General features: G+C 46.4%; 1 protein-coding gene across 6 annotated transcripts in view; it reads right to left on the minus strand.

Moving 5' to 3' along the window:
• The window catches only part of LOC120937451, a 499763-nt gene that overhangs the window by 291392 nt on the left and 185985 nt on the right, over positions 1 to 22386 (minus strand). For 4 of the 6 annotated variants that reach the window (XM_040350703.1, XM_040350702.1, XM_040350701.1 and 1 more), the window contains exon 3: positions 6146 to 6208. The exons of 1 other annotated variant lie outside the window; for it this stretch is intronic. In XM_040350703.1, the coding sequence (XP_040206637.1) occupies positions 6146 to 6208 (63 nt within the window). Of the gene's footprint in view, positions 1 to 6145; positions 6209 to 10551; positions 10653 to 22386 lie in introns of all 6 variants that reach the window. One more of the 6 variants, XM_040350705.1, reaches the window with a different exon arrangement.

Genomic DNA, 22386 nt, shown 5'->3' on the forward strand with positions numbered 1-22386 from the left:
GCTGGTCCTAGAAGACCCGGAGGCGGAGGTAGTGGTGGACAGAGCGCACAGGGCGCTGTGGCCCAAACCGGCGGGTCAAGACAGGCCGCGGGACGTGGTATGCCGCCTACACCGATATGGTCAGAAGGAAGACATCCTGCGGCGGGCATGGGACCTAGGAGACCTCGATGTGGACGGGGCCCAAGTACGTATCCTCCCGGACCTCTCAAGGGCGACTCTACGCCGAAGAGCCATGCTATGGCCTGTGCTGGACCTGGCCAGGCAAACGGGTCACACGTATCGCTGGGGCTACCCGCTGGCAGTCACCTTTCGTAAGGACAACACTGCCTTCTCGCTCCAGACCGTCGCAGATCTACCCGCCCTGTTCAGATACTTGGGTGCAGAACCGATACAGGTGCCGGACTGGCTACAGTTCATCCCCCGCCAAACCGGCCGTTCCGGCGCTGCGGCCTATCGGGGCCCCCAGATGCAGAGGCCTCAGAGAGGCAGGAGGAGACGCCATTCTGCGCGAGGTGGAGCGGGACGTGAGTAGGCCGTAGGCCATACGATTGACTCCCCCCCCTCTTCGCTGTTTACCACTGCCCGCAAGTTGCCCGCACCGCGGAGACCCCCAGAGATCCGTTACGATACCCCTTGATGACCCCCGATCCCCCCCGATGTACTGTGTAATGGCTATGTGCACTGTGACTCCCTCGGGGTTTGATCCCCACTGCCCCCCCCTTCCCGGCCCCCTTTTTCGCCTCCCTCTGCCCCCCCATTTCGGATACCCGGCGGGTGGATGGCGCCAGACCTCTGTGTCTAATAATCCCCCTCCCTGACTGACCACGAACTGGGGATGCCCCCCCTTGATGATCCCTGCAACATGGCAGACTCAGTTGGCCCGGATGTGGGGACTCCCGGCCGGGATGCCCTCGCCGACACTTTGGGGGGATCCCCCACCAGTTGGCCTGGGTTATGTGATGCGGAGCCACCGCAGGGAATGTATATGCCTCCCTGGAGAAAAAACTGCCACGGGTGGGGTCGGGGGGTTGATATGGTCTGTGGCGCCTGGGGGGGGGGACGGGAGAACCGTTGCTGCTAGAGACGCAGGGTCTGGTGGTCAGGAAACTGGCATCCCCAGGATTTTGAGGCCTTGGTTCTGGGATGGGGGGCTCCCTCGAGGACGTGGGGGCTTTGTTGGGGGGGGGAGGGATTCCCGAGGGGCCTGAGAAGGAAAGTCTGGGGGCACCCCCTCTGGGGACCCCTGGGCGACACAGGGACGCTTCACTTTGCCATGGTCCCTCCTAAGGCTGCAAGACTTGACACTGTGAAGAGGCAACCATGGATGTTATATAAGGGACCATTTATACCTACCTCTCGGCCTATTGCCCGGTCCCCGGGAGGGGGGCTGGCCTGGCATGGGGTTGGCGGGGTGGGGAGCGGGTTCTGGGTTGGAGAACTGGGCAGTATCTGTCACAGAGGGTTTGGGATTTTGATCTCGTAACCTTATGGATAATGTAACGTCCCAATTGCATTGTTTGCATTGTTCTGTTCTCTGCACTTAAATGTTTTAGTTAATGAAAGTCCTGCAGTTATGGATACATATAGTGTATGATGTCGGTTATAGATTTGACCTTTTTTCATAATACATGTTTTGGCCGGGGATGGGTGGAGAGGGTCGGGGGCTCGCTCTCGGCCTCTGTTTAGCCCACCTTCCCTACTTAGGACGACACTCGGTGTTCGGGATACTCCCGAAGAGTGTATACAGCCGATCTCGGCTACCTTAGTATTCTTTGTCTGGAGGCCCCACCTGGAGCCTGCCATCTGAATTTGCTTTCCTCTTCTATCTACTCTCTCTCTTCTTTTTCTACCCACTACCCAACCCTACCTTTCCCACTCCTCTTCCCCACTTCAATAACCTCGGGCGTCGTGTAGGCGGCCCAAACCTTTGCGCCGGTCAGCTATTCCTGACCCCCACTTCTAAACCCCCCCCTCCTGCTGCACGAGCATGGACATCCTTACCGTGATTTCGCTTAATGTGAAGGGCCTGAACACGCCCGAAAAGAGGCGTATGGTGTTACAAGACATGCGACGCATGGGAGCTGATGTCGTCCTCCTACAGGAAACGCACTTTAAAGAAAGTAGACTACCATACTTGCAAAACAGATTTTACCCGATAGCACATCATTCTCAGTACTCAGAGGCCAAATCTAGGGGAGTGTCTATTTTGATCTCGGCGAGAGTGCCGCGGACGCCCATGGATGCCCTGACAGACAGGGAAGGGCGCTTTCTCTTCCTGAAGGGCAAGGTAGGAGACAAGACGGTGACACTCGCTAACTTTTACGCCCCAAATACCCAACAGGACGTCTTTCTCAGGAAACGGCTGAGACAGCTTGGCCGCTTCACAGAGGGCCAATTGATAGTGGGGGGGGACCTGAACGTCGCCCTAATTCCGACCGAAGACACATCCACGGGAACATCAGCCCTGACGCGTGACACTCTCAAACGGATTGACGCCTCCCTGCACAGCATGCAATTAGTTGACGCCTGGCGACTCCTACACCCTGGAGACAGGGATTACACCTTTTTTTCTAAGCCCCACCAGATGTATTCGAGACTCGACTATTTTCTGCTACCCCACGGACAACTAGACGCGATTCGGGAGGCCACTATCGGGTCGATTACGTGGTCGGACCACGCCCCGATCACTCTGAAGTACTCAATTTTTGACAAGACGAAAGATCAGAGGCCAGTATGGAGGTTGAGAGTCTCCTACAGAATACCGAAGTTATGACAGAGGTGGTGAGTGAGCTGGGACACTCCTTCTCCACCAACACAACACCTGACAGCGACGTGGGGGTAGTGTGGGAAGCCCATAAAGCGGTAGTACGTGGACTTTTGATCAAACACGGCGCGCGCCTCAAAAAGGAACGTATGGCACAACTGAACCTGCTTTTGGACAAATTACAGACATTAGAAATGACGCACAAGGTGACGCCAAACAGACAGTCAGGAGCAGAACTCGATGTTGTTCGCACTCAGATAACAGACCTATTACACTTTAAAGCCAAAGCGGCGCTGCAAACATGCCGACGTTTCACCTACGAATCAGGAAATAAATGTGGTAGGCTGCTAGCCAACACTCTACGCGTGCGTCGCCTGGCCTCATACGTACCCCATGTGCTATCCCCAGGGGGACAGAAACAATCCACTCCCCAACAAATTACGCGAGAATTCCGCCGGTACTACAGCTCCCTTTATAATCTGACAAAGCCCCCTCCTACACAGGAAGGAATAAGAACATATATCTCCGAGTCCCTAATGCCCGCCCTATCGTCTGAGGCGCGGGAAAGTCTGGAAGACCCCATTACCCTCCCTGAGATACAAGGGGCACTGAAGTCAGCCAAACCAGGTAAAACCCCTGGCCCAGACGGCCTCACAGTGGCATACTACAGAACACTGTTTCCGTCAGTAGGCCAACATTTAGTGAGACTGTTCAATGAACTAGGCTCAGGGAAATCCTTTCATGTCACCACACTACAGGCTCAAATTTCCGTAATCCCAAAAGAAGGTAAGGACCCTACTAACTGCGGAAGCTACCGCCCCATCTCCCTCCTCAACACTGACCTCAAGCTGTACACCAAAATTTTAGCCTCCAGGCTGCAGAGCCACCTCCCCCACTTAATACACTTGGATCAGGTGGGTTTTGTACCCACTAGGGAGGCCCGGGACAACACGGTAAAGGTACTTAACCTACTGCATATTGCCTCCTCCAGCAAAATACCTAGCCTGTTTATAGGGACAGATGCCGAAAAGGCATTTGACCGGGTAGACTGGCAGTTCATGATGTCCACTGTAGAACATGTGGGGTTAGGAGAGAAAATGGGGAACTGGGTGGCGGCAATTAACAGGGGACCGACGGCGAGGGTTTGTGTGAACGGGGTGCTGTCGGAGGCTTTCCCCATTTCCAATGGGACGAGACAGGGGTGCCCCCTCTCACCCCTGCTCTTTGCACTTTCTCTTGAACCCTTCTTGTGCCGTGTGCGCCAAAATCACGCAATCACGGGAATACAAGTCGCAGAAACACAGTACAAGGTCTCCGCCTACGCGGACGATCTACTCTTCACACTTACGAACCCAGACACGTCACTCCCAGCTCTCCTCCGAGAGTTTGAGGCTTACAGGAAGCTCTCAAACTTGAAGATCAACATGACAAAATCGGAGGCGATGGGGGTGGGGCTTCCACAGCACCAGCTCACACGGCTTAAAAATACTTTTAGATTCAAATGGACGGAGGTCGCATTAAAATACCTAGGCACGCACATCCCCCCCTCGCTGTCACAACTGTATAAGCAGAACTTTCCCCCCCTTCTGGCAGAGGTCCGGAAGCTGCTGTCACAGTGGAAGGGAGGCCTTCACTCCTGGCAAGGTAGATGCAATATCCTAACCATACTACCAAAATTTTTATACCTCCTACAGGCGATCCCGATTCGCATACCGGGAGACTACTTCCGTCAATTACACTCGATGTTTTCCCACTTCTTATGGGCAGGGAAAAAGTCCAGACTCCGTAGAGAGGTACTCTCTCTCCCCAAGCTAAATGGCGGCCTTGCATTACCGGACTTACAAACCTACTACCATGCGGCACATCTGGTCAGGCTGATTGACTGGTGCAGGCATGGGCACATTAAGCTCTGGACACAGGTGGAACAAAGTCAGTGTAGGACCCCTCTCCGACGTGCACCTTGGGGCCACGCATCACTCCCCACGCATACCTCACGACATCCCTTGATAGGACAGACGACTAGAATGTGTGCAGACCTCTTTGAAAAGTTCTCCCTCTCGTCGCGGAACTCCCTACTGAGACCGATTATTGACCATCCCCTTTTTGAACCAGGAACCCACGACGGAAGATTTCTCGACCTGGCGAGGGCTGATTTATTCCAGGCATCTCATTTTAGTGCAGGGGGAGGTGGAAATCAGCGGCAGAACTGATGGACCCTGAAGGCATATTCCGCCTTGACTTCCTGAGAACACAACAATTACGCCACTTCTTGAACAGCATACCGGTACCTCAGACCGATCAAATACCGTTGACGACCTTGGAAGACATATGTAATACCTCTGGGGTAATCCCCCACACCCTGTCCCAGATGTACACGTTACTGAACACACCGCCAGGGGACTACCAGATCCCAGCCCTAGCCAAATGGGAGGAGGACTTGGGGACGCATTTCTCAGCCACCAAAAAGCAAAACATAGTTTGCTTCACACATAAATCATCGGTATGCGCCAGAACGCAAGAAACAAACTATAAAATACTCACGCGGTGGTATAGGACCCCCGACTTGTTGAGTAAACTATTTCCTGACGCCACGGCTACCTGTTGGAGATGCCAACAGGATAGAGGCACCATGCTCCATATTTTCTGGTCATGCCCGCGGCTTGGAGACTTCTGGAGTGAGGTACGCCGGGTCACCCAGCAATTCACGGGCAGTGTGGTCCCAAAGGACCCGGCATACTTCCTCCTACATGCTAACGACTTATCACCTAGAGTATATAAAAAATCAGTGGTGCGTCACCTTTTGGACGCTGCCAAGGCCTGTGTGCCTCTCCTCTGGAAGTCCCCTCGTCCGCCAACTGTGGCTATGTGGTTAAACAAGGTGGATGAGATCAGCCGTATGGAGGATCTAGTCCTTTCCAGCCAACAGCGAAGGGAAACATACTCAGACACATGGCAACTGTACAACATTTTTAGATTTTCAGAGGAGGGACAGAGACTCAGGGAAACGGACGACCACCAGGCGACTCGACCGGTAGTAGGGAGACCCCCAGCAGTCGGGATGACCTGATCCCCCAGGAAACAAAACGGGAACTAAACACTTCACTACGCCCTTAAGGGCGCCTTTGGGGCTTGCCCTGCTCGTGCAGCTCCCCCCCCCAACTCTTACCTAACCTTTACCTAACCTCTATCTACTCTTTCTTTTATCCTTTTTCTTCCCTACTCTAATCTTCACTAGAAAATGGAAAATGGGTCGGGAAGCCGCCCCGTGGGGGCCTGGTTCACGGGACTCGAAGACAGAACGAGAGATTTCGGTCTCAGACTAGTAAGCTGAAGGATGTTTTTTACCTGTATATGTGACTGTACAATCTTGCTGTTTCATACCTGATTCAGGGTAATGTTGTTCCCGAATGTTATGTTTGCTTGGTCTTGGTCCACACGGATCGGCTTTTTTGATGATAAATAAAAAATTTCAAAAAAAAAGAAAAGAAAAAAGAAGCGGTCAGCAGATATTACAAAGGCATTTCAAAAGCTTAGAACCTTAGAAACAGAACATAAGAGATTAAATACGACAGAAACTCTACTGGAGGTTGCTTCAGCACGGACATGTCTGCGCAAACTATATGAGTCTTCAGCCCGCACATATTCAAGCAAAGTGGCGTTATACCAATATAAATTTAGTGAGAAGCGTGGAAAGTCGTTGACTAGTTCCCGAAATACACACCAGACTCCTACTTTTATCTCAAAGCTTCAGGGTTCAAATGGTGAAATAATATCTTCACCTTCTTTAATTAGGAAAACATTTAGTGATTTCTACCAGTTTATATAATATACCCCCAAACCAACTTTCAAGCCCACTTGATAATGAAGAGGATAAAGTAACATCCTATATAGCAGATACTTCGATACCTACTTTGGCGGAAAATATAGTAGAAGAATTGGAAACCGTAATCACTGAAGAAGAGGTTGCCAAGGCTATTGTTAATACCCCGGGAGGAAAAAGTCTAAGCTATGATGGCTTTACGCCAAAATTCTATAAACATTTTTCTCCTCTTATTACTCCCTTTCTAACCAGGGTATTTAATTCTATAGCGAACGGATCTACTTTTCCAAAACAAACGCTGGAAGCACATATCTCATTTATCCCGAAACCAGATATAGGTCTGAAATTCGCGCACAGCGAAAGATCTCTATCTCTAATTGGGGTAGATGTAAAAATATTTTCTAAAATATTAGCAGGCCGTCTACAACCACTATTGCCTCAATTAATCCATTTAGATCAGGTTGGCTTTGTTAGTGGTCGAGAGGCAAGAGACAATACGCTTAAAGCCCTCCTGCTGACGGACTATGCCCGCGCTCAAGAGATTCCTCCATGTCTGTTAACAGTCGATGCCGAAAAGGCGTTTGACCGGGTTAGTTGAAAGTTTTTACGAGCCTCCCTTCTACAGATTGGCATGGGTCCCTGTATGATAGCAAGGATTATGTCTCTATATCAATTGCCCTCGGCTAGAGTTAGGGTGAATGGATCATTGTCCCCCACTTTTCATATCTCCTATGGAACACGTCAGGGATGTCCTCTTTCACCATTATTATATGTTATAACAATGGAACAAATTGCAAATGCACTGCGACAAAATGAAAACATAACGGGCATTCAGGTAGGCCCCTTACATGAAAAATTGGCCCTATTTGCGGATGATTTATTATTATTTGTAACAAAACCACATACCTCTATTCCATCTATACTTTCAAAATTCCAGAGATTTAGCGAAGTTAGCAATTTTAAAGTTAATTGTAACAAATCAGAACTTCTCAATAGATCTGTCCCGCAAGCAAAAATGAAGCGAATATCGAAGAACTTTCCATTTAGGACGTGTACGGAGTCGATTCGATACTTAGGGATTAGTATTTCAGCGTCATCAGCACAACTATACTCCCTAAACTTTCTCCCGATGCTCAATAAAATGCAAACAACTCTGACATCTTATGCACTCAAACGTCTCTCTTGGTTTGTCAGAATTAATACCCTTAAGATGGACATACTCCCTTGTCTTCTATACCTGTTCCAAACAATCCCAATCCATCTTCCGGCTGGTGTTATTTTGTAAAATTCACCGGCTATTTTCTAAGTTTATCTGGAATTCAGTCCAGTCAAGAATTAGTTTCGGTACACCATCTCTTCCAAAAAACAAAGGTGGAGTGGGGGTACCAGATGTTTTGATTTATCATAAAGCAACTATATTAGCACGTATCACTGACTGGTTTCCCCACTCCGCCTCGAAGCAATGGGTTCAATTGGAAGGCCATATGAATCCTATAGATTTATGCGCCCTTCCATGGACCTTGTCTATTCTTCGAAAAGGCCTTTCAATACAGTAGATCTTACTAAACAAACACTGTATATATGGGACCAATTGATACCCATATATAAAATATCAAAACAATTGAGCCCTATGACCCCTTTTTTTGGAACGCCGGATTTTCTACCAGCCCTACACTCAATCACGTTCGGGCCTTGGTACAAACAAGAACATAAAAGAATTGCTCAAGTTCTCCAGACAGATTCACTATCACTGGTAGATTTTCCATCAACCTAAACCTCCCATAACCCTGCGCAGTGGTTGCAGAGACAATCAAGCCTTATGCTATATATGATCAATTCCATCAAAACAAGATTTCTATGCTGAACCAACTGCATTTGATCTTTGCTTTTACAAGAAGAACCATTATCACATTAAATTTCTATATTATACTCTATCCTATTGCTTTCAATCCATCCAGATCCCCCCCCCCCCCCCCGTTCACGCGGAAGTGGGAGAAAGAAACTCCAAGAGAATATAGCTTTACCTGACTGGCAAAAAAGTTTTATTTTGACTCATAAAACCTCAATAGATACAAGATCACAAGAAAAGGCATATAAGCTGGTGAGTAGATGGTATAGGTGCCCTTCTATAATGCATCAAATCAACCAAGATATACCTGACATCTGTTGGCGTTGTCATGAGGCAAAGGGTAGCATGCTACATGTCTGGTGGGATTGTCCCCCGGTGAGAAGGTTTTGGAAACAAATTTTTGATTTATATGGAAAATTGGAGGATACAGTAATTTGCGCATCACCCAGAGTGGCTCTCCTAAACATGATCCCAGGTCCCTTAAAAAAGGCAAGAGAGGAGGTGCTTGGACACTTCATTGCATCAGCCAGAGTAGTTATTCCTCGATATTGGAAGACAAGGTCAGTACCTTCCCTGGGGGAATGGGCAAAGGAATTGGATCGTTCTAGAGATTTGGAAGGCCTATTGGCACAGGAAATGGGAAGGGAAGAACAGTTCTCCCATATTTGGTCTGTATGGACTGAGTTTCGAAAATCAGATGAATTCCCAATCTGGGTTAAAGGGAACCTTACCGATGAGTAGCTATGGTGGTGGGACTATTACTGTTTGGTTATATTTCCCTTTTTTTTCCCCCCTTTTATTTTCTCTTTTTTTTTTGTTATTTATTTTTTATTTATTTTTTTAGTTATCTATTTATTTATTAATTTTTTTTTTCTTCTCTCTTTTTTTTTATATGTCTGTTTGTTTGATGTTTCAGTTAGGACAGTATGTATCACATATCTGTATGTTTAGTCGTTACGACATAGCATTAATGTATGTATATTTGGGTACTAGTAAAAATTTTATAAAATTCAGATTGATTTCAAATGGACGCCGACATGCAAAAAACAGCATGCGGGCTACAAGAAAATGGCCACCAAATCGTTAATAAAGGCGCCCGTCATCGGCAAAATGGCGGCCGTGCACAGTGAAAACACACAGTAAAAAACAGCAAAACATCCAGGACCGCGCAGGCCCCCCCCCCCCCCGAACATACACGGCATCAAAGTCACCCAGCACCCCGACAGCAGCTGCAGCCCCAGCCACCGGACAGAGCCCCAAGGCGGACCCCCCCACCTCACGGACCCGACCACCCAGAATGTGGGGAAGGAGGGAGAGGAAGGGAGAGAGGAAAGTAGGGCGGACCCCCCCGATCGACATTCCCAGGAATGCACCAGCCGAACCACCATGCCAAGGCAAGGGGACTGCTACTTACCCATCCTGTGACCACCAGCTGGAGGCATTCCAGACAGAACCAACGTCCCCGCAGTTATGGCATGGCTGTCGGCCTGGGAAACAGTGTGACACGACATAAAGACCTGTCATATGTGTGCCCTGGAGCGTATAGCTCACCGGCCACCCCTGGAGCAATGGGGCATGTCGTGGCTGCCCAGCGCGTAGCTAAAGGTCGGCACACGCTCGATGGCCGAACATGGGGGGACTACAAGGATCGAGGATCCAACCTGTCACCCAGTCGGCAGTTGATTGTTAGATCCCAGGATCCAAAAATGTAGGAAAAGAGAAAAGCGAGAAAATCGCAAAAAAAATCTCCAGAGCACATGGGCCCAGAAGAACCATGTCATCTCCTTTCGCTAGGCAGAAAAAAAACTGAGGCTGCATGAGGATCCACCCCCTGGGAGGTACTGTATTGGTGGAGTGTTTTTAAACACTTAACGTGCTGTTTTCTGCCTAATCAATCTCCTGAAAGGAAGCATAATATCCCAAGGTCAATTGCTGCTGTGTCCGTCCATGAACGGAAGAGAAATTAATCATATTAAACAAGCCAAGTCCATAAGTGATTAAATTCCAAGTGATTAAACTTAAAAAGTGTCCAAAAAAATCTTCTTAAGAAATCTTGCTTGAAACCTTCCACCACACCATAGTGCTCAGTGACTCCACACCCTAAGGAATTGCGCTTACCAATAGAACATGTCTTGCACTCGCATGCTTGGCAATATAGCTGAATAAATCTCCAAACGGAATGATAAATTCCACCAGTGTTTCCAATATATCAAAGGTTGCTCCACATGTAAAAATAAAATGGCTCCAATAGTGAAGTATATCAAAACTAGAAAAAAGTATATGGGGCAATGCACTGTAACAAAGAGTAATAGCCAAATGCATTTCCATCCCTGGTAGAAAAATGTATATAGAGCCCCATTAATGGGGTATTGCATGGATTTTATGGATGCATTTTAGGTAGTTCAAATATATTTTATACAGTAGATTGTATCATTGAGTTCAGAACCACAGAAATCATTCAGAAAAACGTAGTACTAAAATATAAATGTTTAATAATAAATACAATCTAATTATACAAAAGCACATATAATAAAAATGATCACAAAAGGAGAGTAACAACACCGTGCAGGAGCTAAAGTGTGTGTCCCATGCTAGTAGTCCTACATGTTTTCGCCCTAGAGGGCATACAGTGCTGCGCCCATAGCGAAAAAGACTATTATAGGATTCTCAAACGGATCATTACATACAGAAAGGAGAAAAAATGAATACAAATAAAGCAAAAAAAAGGGAATAAATCTATAACTATAAATCATCTGAACAATATAAAAGAAAACATATAAATAATGTATGAGGCCCCGTACACACGTCCGAGGAACCGACGTGCCAAACACACTCGAGTTCCTTGTCGAGTTCAGTGTGGAAGCCGCCGAGATCTCGGCGGGACCGACTTTCCTCATTGAACAACGAGGAAAATAGAGAACATGTTCTCTTTTCGGCCCGACGAGTTTCCTCGTCGGCTTCCTCGGTGAAAACTGTACACACGACCGACCGACCGACCGAGTTTCTGGCTGAATTCTGCCGAGAAACTCGGTCCGTAGTGTACGGGGCGCCTCACAGTTATCATCATTATAATAAACTTTGCCCATAAACATGAAGCAGGTAAGTACCTCCAAAATGATCAAGGGTCCTCCTAGAAAGTGAAGAAAGTATGTCCCAGCCACAACAGGTTAACTGCTGTGTGGGTGTACACCAAACAGTGCAACACAAATGACCCAGACGAGCCGTATCCAACCAGTGGACCTAGGGTGAGGAATATATATGAGAGTGTGTAAAGAGGGTGTGACTTGGGCCAGTTAATCATCTGATATAGGGGGAAGAATTTCTTAATAACTGATGTTATGATAAAAATAGGAATGGTTCAAAGAGATATAGTAAGAGCTTGGATGAACATACAAGGAGAACCAAAGTGAATCAGCTTAATTGGTAGGCAGACAATTATTGTTGCTACCAAAAATTAATGTCTCTCATCAAAAGGTAAAAGTATGAAAATATAGATAAATTGCAACAATGATAATAGGGCATAGAAACTTGGGCCCGGATTCAAAGAGAATTGCGCTTTTTTTGCGGAGGCGCAGGGCAACGATTTTTTCCCTGCGCCCCCGCAAATTTACTCCGCTGCCCTCGATTCACGGAGCAGTAGCTCCGTAAATTGCGAGGGCGCGCTGGCAAAATTGCCCGGCGCTAGAGCACGCAATTTAAATGATCCCGTAGGGGGCAGGAATCATTTAAATTAGGCGCGCTCCTGCGCCGAGCGTAGAGCGCATGTTCCGTCGGGAAACTTTCCCGACATGCATTGCGGCAAATGACGTCGCAAGGACGTCATTTGCTTCATAGTGAACGTGAATGGCGTCCTTGCGCTATTCACGAATCACTTACGCAAACGACGTAACATACAAATATCGTGACGCGGGAACGACGGGTATCCTTTAGCATTGGCTGCCCCTACTATTAGAAGGGGCAGCCTTACGCTAAACACGCCGTACGGAAACGACGTAACTTGCATACGCAGGGCTCGCGCAACATTGTGAATCGTGTTAGTATGCAATTTGCATACTGAGCACAATGGGAGCGCCCCCTAGCGGGCATCGCAAGAATGCAGCCTAAAATATGAGTGGCATAAGAGCCTTATGCCAGGCAGATTTAGGCTGCAGTCGGCGTTACGATGTTCCTGAATCAGGAGCATTCGTGATGGTTACACAGGGCGCAATTGCTACTTGAATCTGGGCCTTGGTCTGTTGTATGTAAACATTAAAGACAACTTACATATAGCTGTATAAACTGCCGTAGCACACTACTTAAGGGGAGAGCAACAGGTGAACAAGGTACGCCTGTGCAAAAATATTGCAAAACGCTAGCGATATCCCTAGGCATCCACCTAAAGCAGAGGTGGGCAAACTACGGCCCGCGGGCCGTATACGGCCCGGCGGACCTTTTAATCCGGCCCCCGGGTGGATCGCTAGAAATAGCATTGTAGTGGATGGCCGTGGCGGAACTACCGCCATAGCGACCCACGCGGGCACTATGGGGCCCGCAGCTGAGTGAGGTTCGGGGGGGCCCGCAGTCCGACATTTGTTTATGACCGGGCCGCACAGCGGGAGGTAAGCGGGGACCGCGGCCTGGAGAGGGTTAACACAAGCTGCGGTCACCGCTTACCTCCCTCTATGCGGCTGTGCCTGTGTCTCCTCTAGTCTCCAGGCTCTCCTGCCCAATGTCATCTATCATCAGAGCAGGGCTGGGAGAAGCCAGCTACACTGAACAGCATGAGTGCTGTGCAGGGATCCGTGGTTGCTAGGAAGCAGGTCGGATCCAATCAAAACAGCTATTGCTGTCCCCGCACCCACGCTAGGCTGCCTGCAGTAGCTAGGCAACGCCGACGCTTGCCAGGGCTGGGGCCGCTGATGACGTATGACGTCTGGAGACCCCCCGCCCACCCAGACAGATTACGTCCATTCAAAAAACAACAGGAGGGAGGAAGACACGTGTGAAGTGAAGTCATCGGATCGGGAGACAAGTAAAGGAGACACAGAAGAAGCAAAACAGGTAAACGAGAAAGGGGGTAATGGAGGAGGAGACAGGAAAGTGTAAATCGATAAAGATGAATGGTGGCACTGGCAAAAAGGAGATAAGAAAGGGGGAAGAAGGAGGGAAGAACAGATAGAAAAAAAAGGGGACTATATAAAGAGAAAAATAAGTAAAACAGAAAAGCAGAGGAAAATAAGAGAAAAAATACGAGTGAAAAATAAAAAGATGATAGAGAAATGAGAATAGGAAAAAAGGAAGAAATGAGTGGGAAAAGGAGACAAATTAAGAGGATAAGGAACAACTGAGAAAAATGTATGAAAATAAACTTAAAAAAAAAAAAAAAAACTGATGGCACACTGGCAGCAATTGATGGCACACTGGCAGCAATTGATGGCACACTGGTGGCACACTGGCAGCAATTGATGGCACAATGGCAGCAATTGATGGCACACTGGCAGCAATTGATGGCACACTGTGGCACACTGCAGCAATTGATGGCACACTGGCAGCATTGATGCACACCTGCAGCAATTGATGGCACACTGGTGGCACACTGACAGCAATGATGGCACACTGGCAGCAATTGATGGCACACTGGTGGCACACTGACAGCAATTGATCGGCACACTGCAGCAATCTGATGGCACACTGGCAGGCAATTGATGGCACACTGGCAGCAATTGATGGCACACTGGCACGCAATTGATGGCACACTGGCAGCAATTGATGGCACACTGGTTTATGTATGTCTTAGTGATTGATTAACATCACAACTTCATTGATTTGAAATTGATACCCTTATTTTTTTGTATGATTTTTGCTTTTGCTCATCACTGCCACACACATGCAGCCATGCATTGCACGTGTGTGGCAGTAATGAGCAAAACTAAAAATCATACAAAAAATCATACAAAAAAAAGCTATCAATGAAGTTTTGATGTGAATCAATCACTAAGACAATAAGACATACATAAACCATAATTTCACTAATATGAGTCACAAATAGTGAAAAATTGTTCATTGTTTTGGGAAATTTTGTTTAATAAAAAAAAAATTCTTGTAAGGCAACCTCACTTTTTCATTGTTTAACTATAACAAGTACTCGTACCAGTTGTCCAACAATGATATTTACTGCTTTTTATAAAGAAATACAATTGATTTTATGCAGTATGAGTTTAGCCTTTTGGCCCGGCCCCTCCAAAATATTTTTAGTTTCTCATGTGGCCCCATCGAAAAAATAATATGCCCACCCCTGACCTAAAGGGTATATAACCACTTGCCGACCGCGCCATAGGCATTTTACTGCGCCATAGGCATTTTACTGCTACGGCGGCGGTCGAGTTGTTCTGACAGGACGTCCCTGGGACGTCCTCCCCAGAATGCTCCACTCGCGCGCCCCCTGGGGCGCGCTCCTGGAATCATCCGTGAGCGCCGGGTCTAGAAGACCCGGCGCATCACGGATCGCGGTAAATTGCCGCTGTCAAATGACGGAGCGAATCACTTGTAAACAAACCGGCGTCATTTGAGAGGGGGGGGCGGGTGTCAGCAGCAGCGCTGTGGCTGGATCTGTGACTATTGCAGTCACAGATCCAGCCATCCATCCATCCCAGCTCAGCTATCCCGGCGCAATATTCTGCAATACCCCTATATTCTGCAATACCCCTATAATCTGCAATACCCTGCGCAATACTCTGCAATACCCCTATAATCTGCAATACCCTGCGCAATACTCTGCAATACCCCAATATTCTGCAATACCCTGCGCAATACTCTGCAATACCCTGCGCAATACCCCAATATTCTGCAATACCCTGCGCAATACTCTGCAATACCCCAATACTCTGCAATACCCTGCGCAATACCCCAATACTCTGCAATACCTGCGCAATACTCTGCAATACCCCAATACTCTGCGCGATACTCTGCAATACCCTGCGCAATACTCAGCAATACCCCAATAATCTGCAATACCCTGCGCAATACTCTGCAATACCCCAATACTCTGCAATACCTGCGCAATACTCTGCAATACCCCAATACTCTGCAATACCCTGCGCAATACTCTGCAATACCCCAATACTGCTGCGCGATACTCTGCAATACCCCAATACCTGCGCAATACTCTGCAATACCCCCATACTCTGCAATACCCTGTGCGATACTCTGCAATACCCCAATACCCTGCGCGATACTCTGCAGTCTTCCCAGCCTAGATGTGAGATGTGGGGTCTTATTGACCCCGTATCTCACTGTAAAGAGGACCTGTCATGCTATATTCCTATTACAAGGGATGTTTACATTCCTTATATTAGGAATAAAAGTGATAAAAAAATGTATTTTTGGGGAAAAAGTGTCAAAATCAAGTAAATAAAGTAAAATGAACAATAATTTTTATTTATTTTTTTAAAGCGCCCTGTCCCCGTGTGCTCGCATGCAGAAGCGAACAAATACGTAAGTCCCGCCCACATATGAAAACTGGTGTTCAAGCTACACACGTGAGGTATCTCTGCGAACGTTAGAGCGAGAGCAATCATTTTGACCCTAGACCTCCTCTGTAACTAAAAACATGTAACCAAAAAAAGTAATTAAAGCGTCGCCTATGGGGATTTTTTAAGTAGCGGAGTTTGGCGCCATTCCATGAGTGTGCGCAATTTTGAAGTGTGACATGTTAGGTATCTTTTTACTCGGCGTAACTTCATCTTTCAAGTTATGAAAAAAAAATTGGGCTAACTTTACTGTTTTGTCTTTTTTTTAAGCACAAAACAGTTTTTTTTTAAAAAACACGCGTTCAAAAAATTTCTGCGAAAATACCATGCGAGATAAAAAGTTGTAACGGCTGCCATTGTATTCTCTAGGGTCTTTGCTAAAGAAGCATATATAATGTTTTGGGGTTCTATGTAATTTTCTAGCAAATAAATGATGATTTTTACATGTAGGAGAGAAATGTCAGAATTGGCCTGGGTGCTCCAGAACGCCTGATGGCGCTCATTGCATGTTGTGCCTCTGTATGTGGCCACGCTGTGTAAAAGTCGCACACATGGGGTATCGCCATACTCGGGAGGAATAGCAGAATGTGTTTTGGGGTGTAATTAGTGGTATGCATATGCTGTTGTGTGAGAAATAACCTGCTAATATGACAGAAACAAGTTTTTATTTAATTTTTTACAGAATTTTCAGTCGTTTTTCTTTTATAGCGCAAAAAATAAAAAACCCAGAGGTGATCAAATACCCACCAAAGGAAAGCTCTATTTGTGTGAAAAAAAGGACAAAAATTTCAAATGGGTACAATGTTGTATGACTGAGTAATTGTCATTCAAATTGTGAGAGCACCGAAAGCTGAAAATTGGTCTGGTCAGGAAGGGGGTTTAAGTGCCCAGTGGTCAAGTGGTTAAATAAGGTAAAGTATATATGAAAAAATGGTACTAGATCAGTCAAAACTGCTACACATTATGTGCAAAGATCAAAGAAAAATATAATATAAATAATAAGTACCTCTCATGGATTGCAATCCTGAAGGGAAAATGGATAAAACCACTGATTCCTTAGGGAGGTGTAGGTCTGCAATTAGGGGATTGCAAGCAGAACTATGCATTAGTCCAGCGGTTATAAACAAATTCCTTATGCCTGCGTGTGAGGCATAGGAAATAGGCAGAGACTGACAGAGGGGATGATAGTTACCTTTCTAGAAGCGACATGCAGTATAGTCTCACCCGGAGGGGCCTGTGCAGCAAACGACGCTGGCGGGCTCTTCTATATAGTCCTCTCATGTGCGATGGATGGGCATTGGCGTGTGACATAACGGACGTCATGATGCGTGTGTGGGCGCGGCTTGTGTGATGCGGGTGGTGCGCCGCTCCCCTCTTCAGAGCCCCGCTGTTCGCACATGCGCACACCGTAAATGTGACGTAGAAGTGCGTCACAGGGGCAGATTGTGTGCAGCAAGATACTGTGCACAAGTGCGAACAGATTGGACAGTGGGAAATGTCAAAATAATGGACAAACGCAGCATCAAGGCCTCCGCCTGGATTCAGTGCTGGCGTACCAACAGCTGGTGGTTGCCCCTGAGTGAGTGAGTGCGTGAAAAACTTATATATCGCTGCACATGCGAACTGAATCGTCCTCTGGGCGCTTGTTTGACCACCTCTCCTTTGAGCTCAAAAGAGATGGGTTTTGATCTTTCTTCTAAAGGCCAAGTGGTTCTCCTCCAACCGAATGGAGGTTGGTAAAGTGTTCCAAAGTCGAGGGCCTTGTACAGCGAATCTTCTTTCTCCTTTGGACTTGTATCTGGTTTTGGGGATTTGGAGTAATTTTGGTTGGAGGATCGCAGAACGCGATTGGGGTTGTAGGCTTTTATTTTTCGCATAGATATTCGGGGCATTTCCCCAAATACATTTATGCGTTAGACAGAGTGCTTTGAAAGTGATTCTGTCTTTCACTGGTAGCCAGTGAAGGCTTCTCAGTGAGGGGAGATTGATTCCCATGTTTTTTTTACCAGTCACAAGTCGCCGCGGCCGTATTCTGAACGACCTGCATGCGAGTGATTTGGTACTTTGGGAGTCCGAGGTAGAGGGCATTTGCATAGTCCAGCCTGGAGTTAACAATTGTTCACACCACGACTGCTATGTCTTCTTTAGGAATAAATGGAATAAGTCTGCATAGTAGGCGTAGCAGATGGTGCAAACCGCTGACTACTGACCCTATTTGTGCATCTATTGTCATGTAGGTGTCAAAGATGCCTCAGAGACTTTTGACTTTGGTGCTAGGGGTGATGATTTTTTCCCAGAATAGGCGGAGGTGTTCAGGTTGTTGCAAGTTGATTCTTCCGATTGGCGTGAAACAGGAGAAGTTCTGTTTTCGAACCGTTGAGTTTGAGATAACTCTTTGTCATCCAGTTCTCTATCAAAGAGAGGCATTTCTTTAGATCGATAAGAATAATGGTAGGTGTAATGGCGCTAAAAACAATGAAAAAACTTAAATACAATAAATACTCCTCATCACTAGACCCATAAAATAATTAAGAAAGTTTCGTGGTGAATCCTCCAATGGATGTGAATAAAATGTGTTCCACTCTGGGTCAATCCTGGAATACCATCCGACATCAACAAAAAATGTGGAGGGTATTAATAGTGGTAGATAATAATACGTACCTAATGATTAGTGAACAACTGTGCCAAACCACTGCACAATGTTGCATCAATACACTCAAAAATTACTAATTGGTAGCATAGTGAACATAGATGATAGTGAAAAAACAAATCCAGTATAATTAAAATCACCAAAGGCAGTAATCCATTAAAGTGCAGCGTGCAATGATATAAGTGCAAAAAATACAAAGTGATCCGAAGTAATTTAAATGACATGCACCAATGAGCATTAAAATAAAATCTATATGTGAAAAAATGTCCAGTGAAAAAAACAACAATATTAAGATGGTAACAATGTCTCAAATAATCCACCAATTGAGGTTAAAATAAAACAAGGTGATATTGGCAAAGTGTATAATCATGAAAAATAAACAATCATGAATAAATATTCAGTGAAAAAAAATGTGCTCCAAAACACAGATCCTTATATCCAAAGCGTTCAGTGATCAATGCTGGATGTGCATGCGTGCTTATACTTCCACCATCAGGCTTCCCAGAAATATCCGACAGACTAGGTGTTCCAGCCCCTTACCTCAGAGCGGCTTGTAATCAAGCCTAAATGGATATCTCACAGGCAGTCTGCTGTTCATCCACTCCCTCAATCCCACGGCTCGGTCACAGATGATTGCAGTCTCTCAGAGGAAATATAAAGCAAGGGGAGCCTCCATAGTGTAGTAACATTAAAACATTTTATTTAAGAAACAAGTAGACACTCACATTTCAAGCAGTACAAGTCGGCGTGTACGATCTTTGTGTCCCCCGCTCTGCGGCCGCGAGCGGGTGACGTCACCAGCAGCTCCTCCACGTCCTCACGCGTATCGCAACTGTTTCACGTTGCTTACTCATAGGATGGAGAGCGGCTGGCATGGAGGTGACTTATATAGCGCCGGGCGGCACCTTAATACATACAAACTTCAGTAATTTAATAATCCAGTTCCTGATGTGAAGTACAAGGACTTATAAAGTGTTTAATAACTGAAAAGAATAATAAAATGAATGCTAATATAACCGCGCTCAGAGTGCTCCCTCTGGTGGTCAATACCAAATATTGCGGGATAAATTCAACAAAGGCAGAAGGTAAAAAACCCCTTCTGATTGAGCTGGAAATTAGCAATTCATATCTGTAGCCTCTAATGAAAGCAGAAGGAGAGGAGCAAAGTGTTTGACCAATATGTTCAAATAACTCAATGAACATCCTATCTCATCGAATCCAGGTCAGTCAGAACAATAACCACGCATAATAATTCCTAAAGCTAATGCTTGTGGACCAACAATCTATCACAGTAAAAGGGATGAATAATATACTTATTCCAAATAAAACCAGATATTAAAAGCATAAAGAATGGGGGTCAGAATCTATAATGCTAAAATATATGTCAACTACTTCATTAAAATCATTAAAATGATAAAAAATCTATAAAAAGTGGAGATGGAGATAAAATTCTAATAATTGGATATAAAGCAATTCAAATCAAATTCCACATTATGTCCATGAGGCGTTAAAGTGCATAGTTCGTGTATCCAGCGAGATTCTGCCTGGCTAATTTTTTGCACTTTATTGTCCCCTCTCCAGTGTGGTTTATATTTCTCAATGCCCCATACCATTAATGAGGAGGGGTCTTTATTATGGTAACGTTCATAGTGGCGGGACAAGCTGTGTTTTGGGGTACCCATTTTTTATGTTTTGTGTATGTTCACGTAATCTTTTCCATAAATTTCTTTTTGTTCTGCCAACATACTGTATTTTGCATGGACATTCAAGGAGGTACACTACCCCTTCCGTATCACAGGAAATGAAATCTTTAATTTTGTATTCTTTGCCTGTGACACTGGATTTAAAGCCTTCCTTTTTCTTTTTACTCTCTTTCGTGTGTTTGCATGTATAGCATCTCTTGCAGGGGTAGTATCCTTTTTCATTAAAAAATGAGAAGCTCTTTTTCTCCGGAGGATCCAGTACATTCTTGGCTATCATGTCTCTTAGAGTGGGGGCCCTCCTATATGTGAATATTGGTTTTTCTGGTAAAATTGATGACAAATGGGGCGGAGCTAGCCGGAGACCAGGATGGACGCGTTGTAACTGACCTCCGGCTCCAGCGACGATACAGCGGCACATAGCAGCCCATCCAGCGAACAGCCTGACTCGGAAATCGGGCGTTCTACTGCCTAAGATCCCGGGCAAGCGGCGGTGACCATGACGAGACGCAAAAAGGACGGGAGCCGTCCAACCAAGCTGACGGAGTTTTTCTCCCTCGAGGCCAAACAAGATGGCGCCGGCGCGTCCTCCACGCCTCAACCCAGGGCCTTCCAGCCTTCACTCCAGCATCCACACCAGCCGGGGAAGGGAGCAAAACGGAGCAGCCCTCCTAAACATCTCCACTCTTCTCCTGCTACTCCCTCATCGGGCAGCCCTGAGAAGGCAAGGTTCCGCTCGGATGCCACAGGAACAGCAACGGAGGTAAGCTCCCCTACAGACTCGGGTGATGACACCAGAGAACTGCCAGATTCCATTGATCTCTTCCCCACCGCGAATAAGCCAGTGATGGATACTGTTTTAAAGGAGATGCTGGTGTCTCTTAGGAGTTCCCTACATTCGGACATGGTTTCATGTGTCCATAAATTTAGCACTGACCTGAGCAATGTGGCTGACAGAGTCTCACATGTGGAGAACAAAATGGGGGAATATGCCTCTACCATAAACGCCCTAGTTGATGCTAACGAATCTGCTGAGGATGATATTGACATTCTTAAGGCCAAAATGGCAGAAATTGAAGATAGATCACGGAGGAACAACCTCAAGGTCAGGGGGATCCCTGAGTCTATTAAACAACCAGAGCTGCGCGGCTACATGGCCCAGCTACTTACAAGTTTACTGCCTGATCTGTCTGAACTTGACTTCACGATAGATAGAATTCACAGACTCCCTAAACCTGCCTATCTACCTGACTCCATCCCAAGAGATGTCATACTCCGTCTACACTTTTACCACACTAAGGAAAGGCTCATGGCAGTTTCCCGGCAGAAAGACGAAGTTCCGGCCCCATACTCGAATCTACAATTTTACACTGATTTGTCACAATATACACTACAGAAACGTAGAAACCTTGTCACGATTACTAAAGCACTGAGAAATCACAAATTGAGCTATAAATGGGGCTTCCCGACAAAGTTAATTGTCACAAAAGACGATAAGGACTATGTGATAGACTCCATGGCAAAAGGCTTGGCCCTGTTACAGTCCTGGGGAATTGTTCCTGAACCACAGCCACCGCCGCACCATAAAAGCAACGTTGGGGGTATGGAGCAAGAATGGCGCACAGTTGACCGCAGGAATGCTCGATCCCACAATTGAATTGATCTGGATAGGGTTTTTCTTTTCTGCACTACCACCCGCTGGAGAGAAACACATTTCTGCTCCTAGTTCTTCTTTACACCCCATTTACCTACTGAGCGATTGAGTATCGCACCCTTTTGTTTTGTATACTACTTTTTCTCCAATGGCCAGAAGCCACTGTTTCACTGTTTGGTTTTTCTTGTTTAGACTGTTGTTTTTTGCCCATCTGATCGCCTTTGCAGCGATGCCTATCTCCACACAGCCCCTTCCAGGAGGATCACCTGCAAAACCTACGGAATCCGGAGGAAGAGTGCCGACCTTGCCACTGGGAACCAACTACCCCGCTCATGTGAGTGTTACCTTACACCCCCTCTTTTACCAGCATACACCCGTAGTACACATATGGCGATAACATTTCTTACTTTGAATGCTAAAGGCCTCAACCACCCGGCCAAG

The sequence above is a fragment of the Rana temporaria genome, chromosome 4 (assembly GCF_905171775.1).
Source record: "Rana temporaria chromosome 4, aRanTem1.1, whole genome shotgun sequence".
In the NCBI taxonomy this organism is placed as follows: domain Eukaryota; kingdom Metazoa; phylum Chordata; class Amphibia; order Anura; family Ranidae; genus Rana; species Rana temporaria.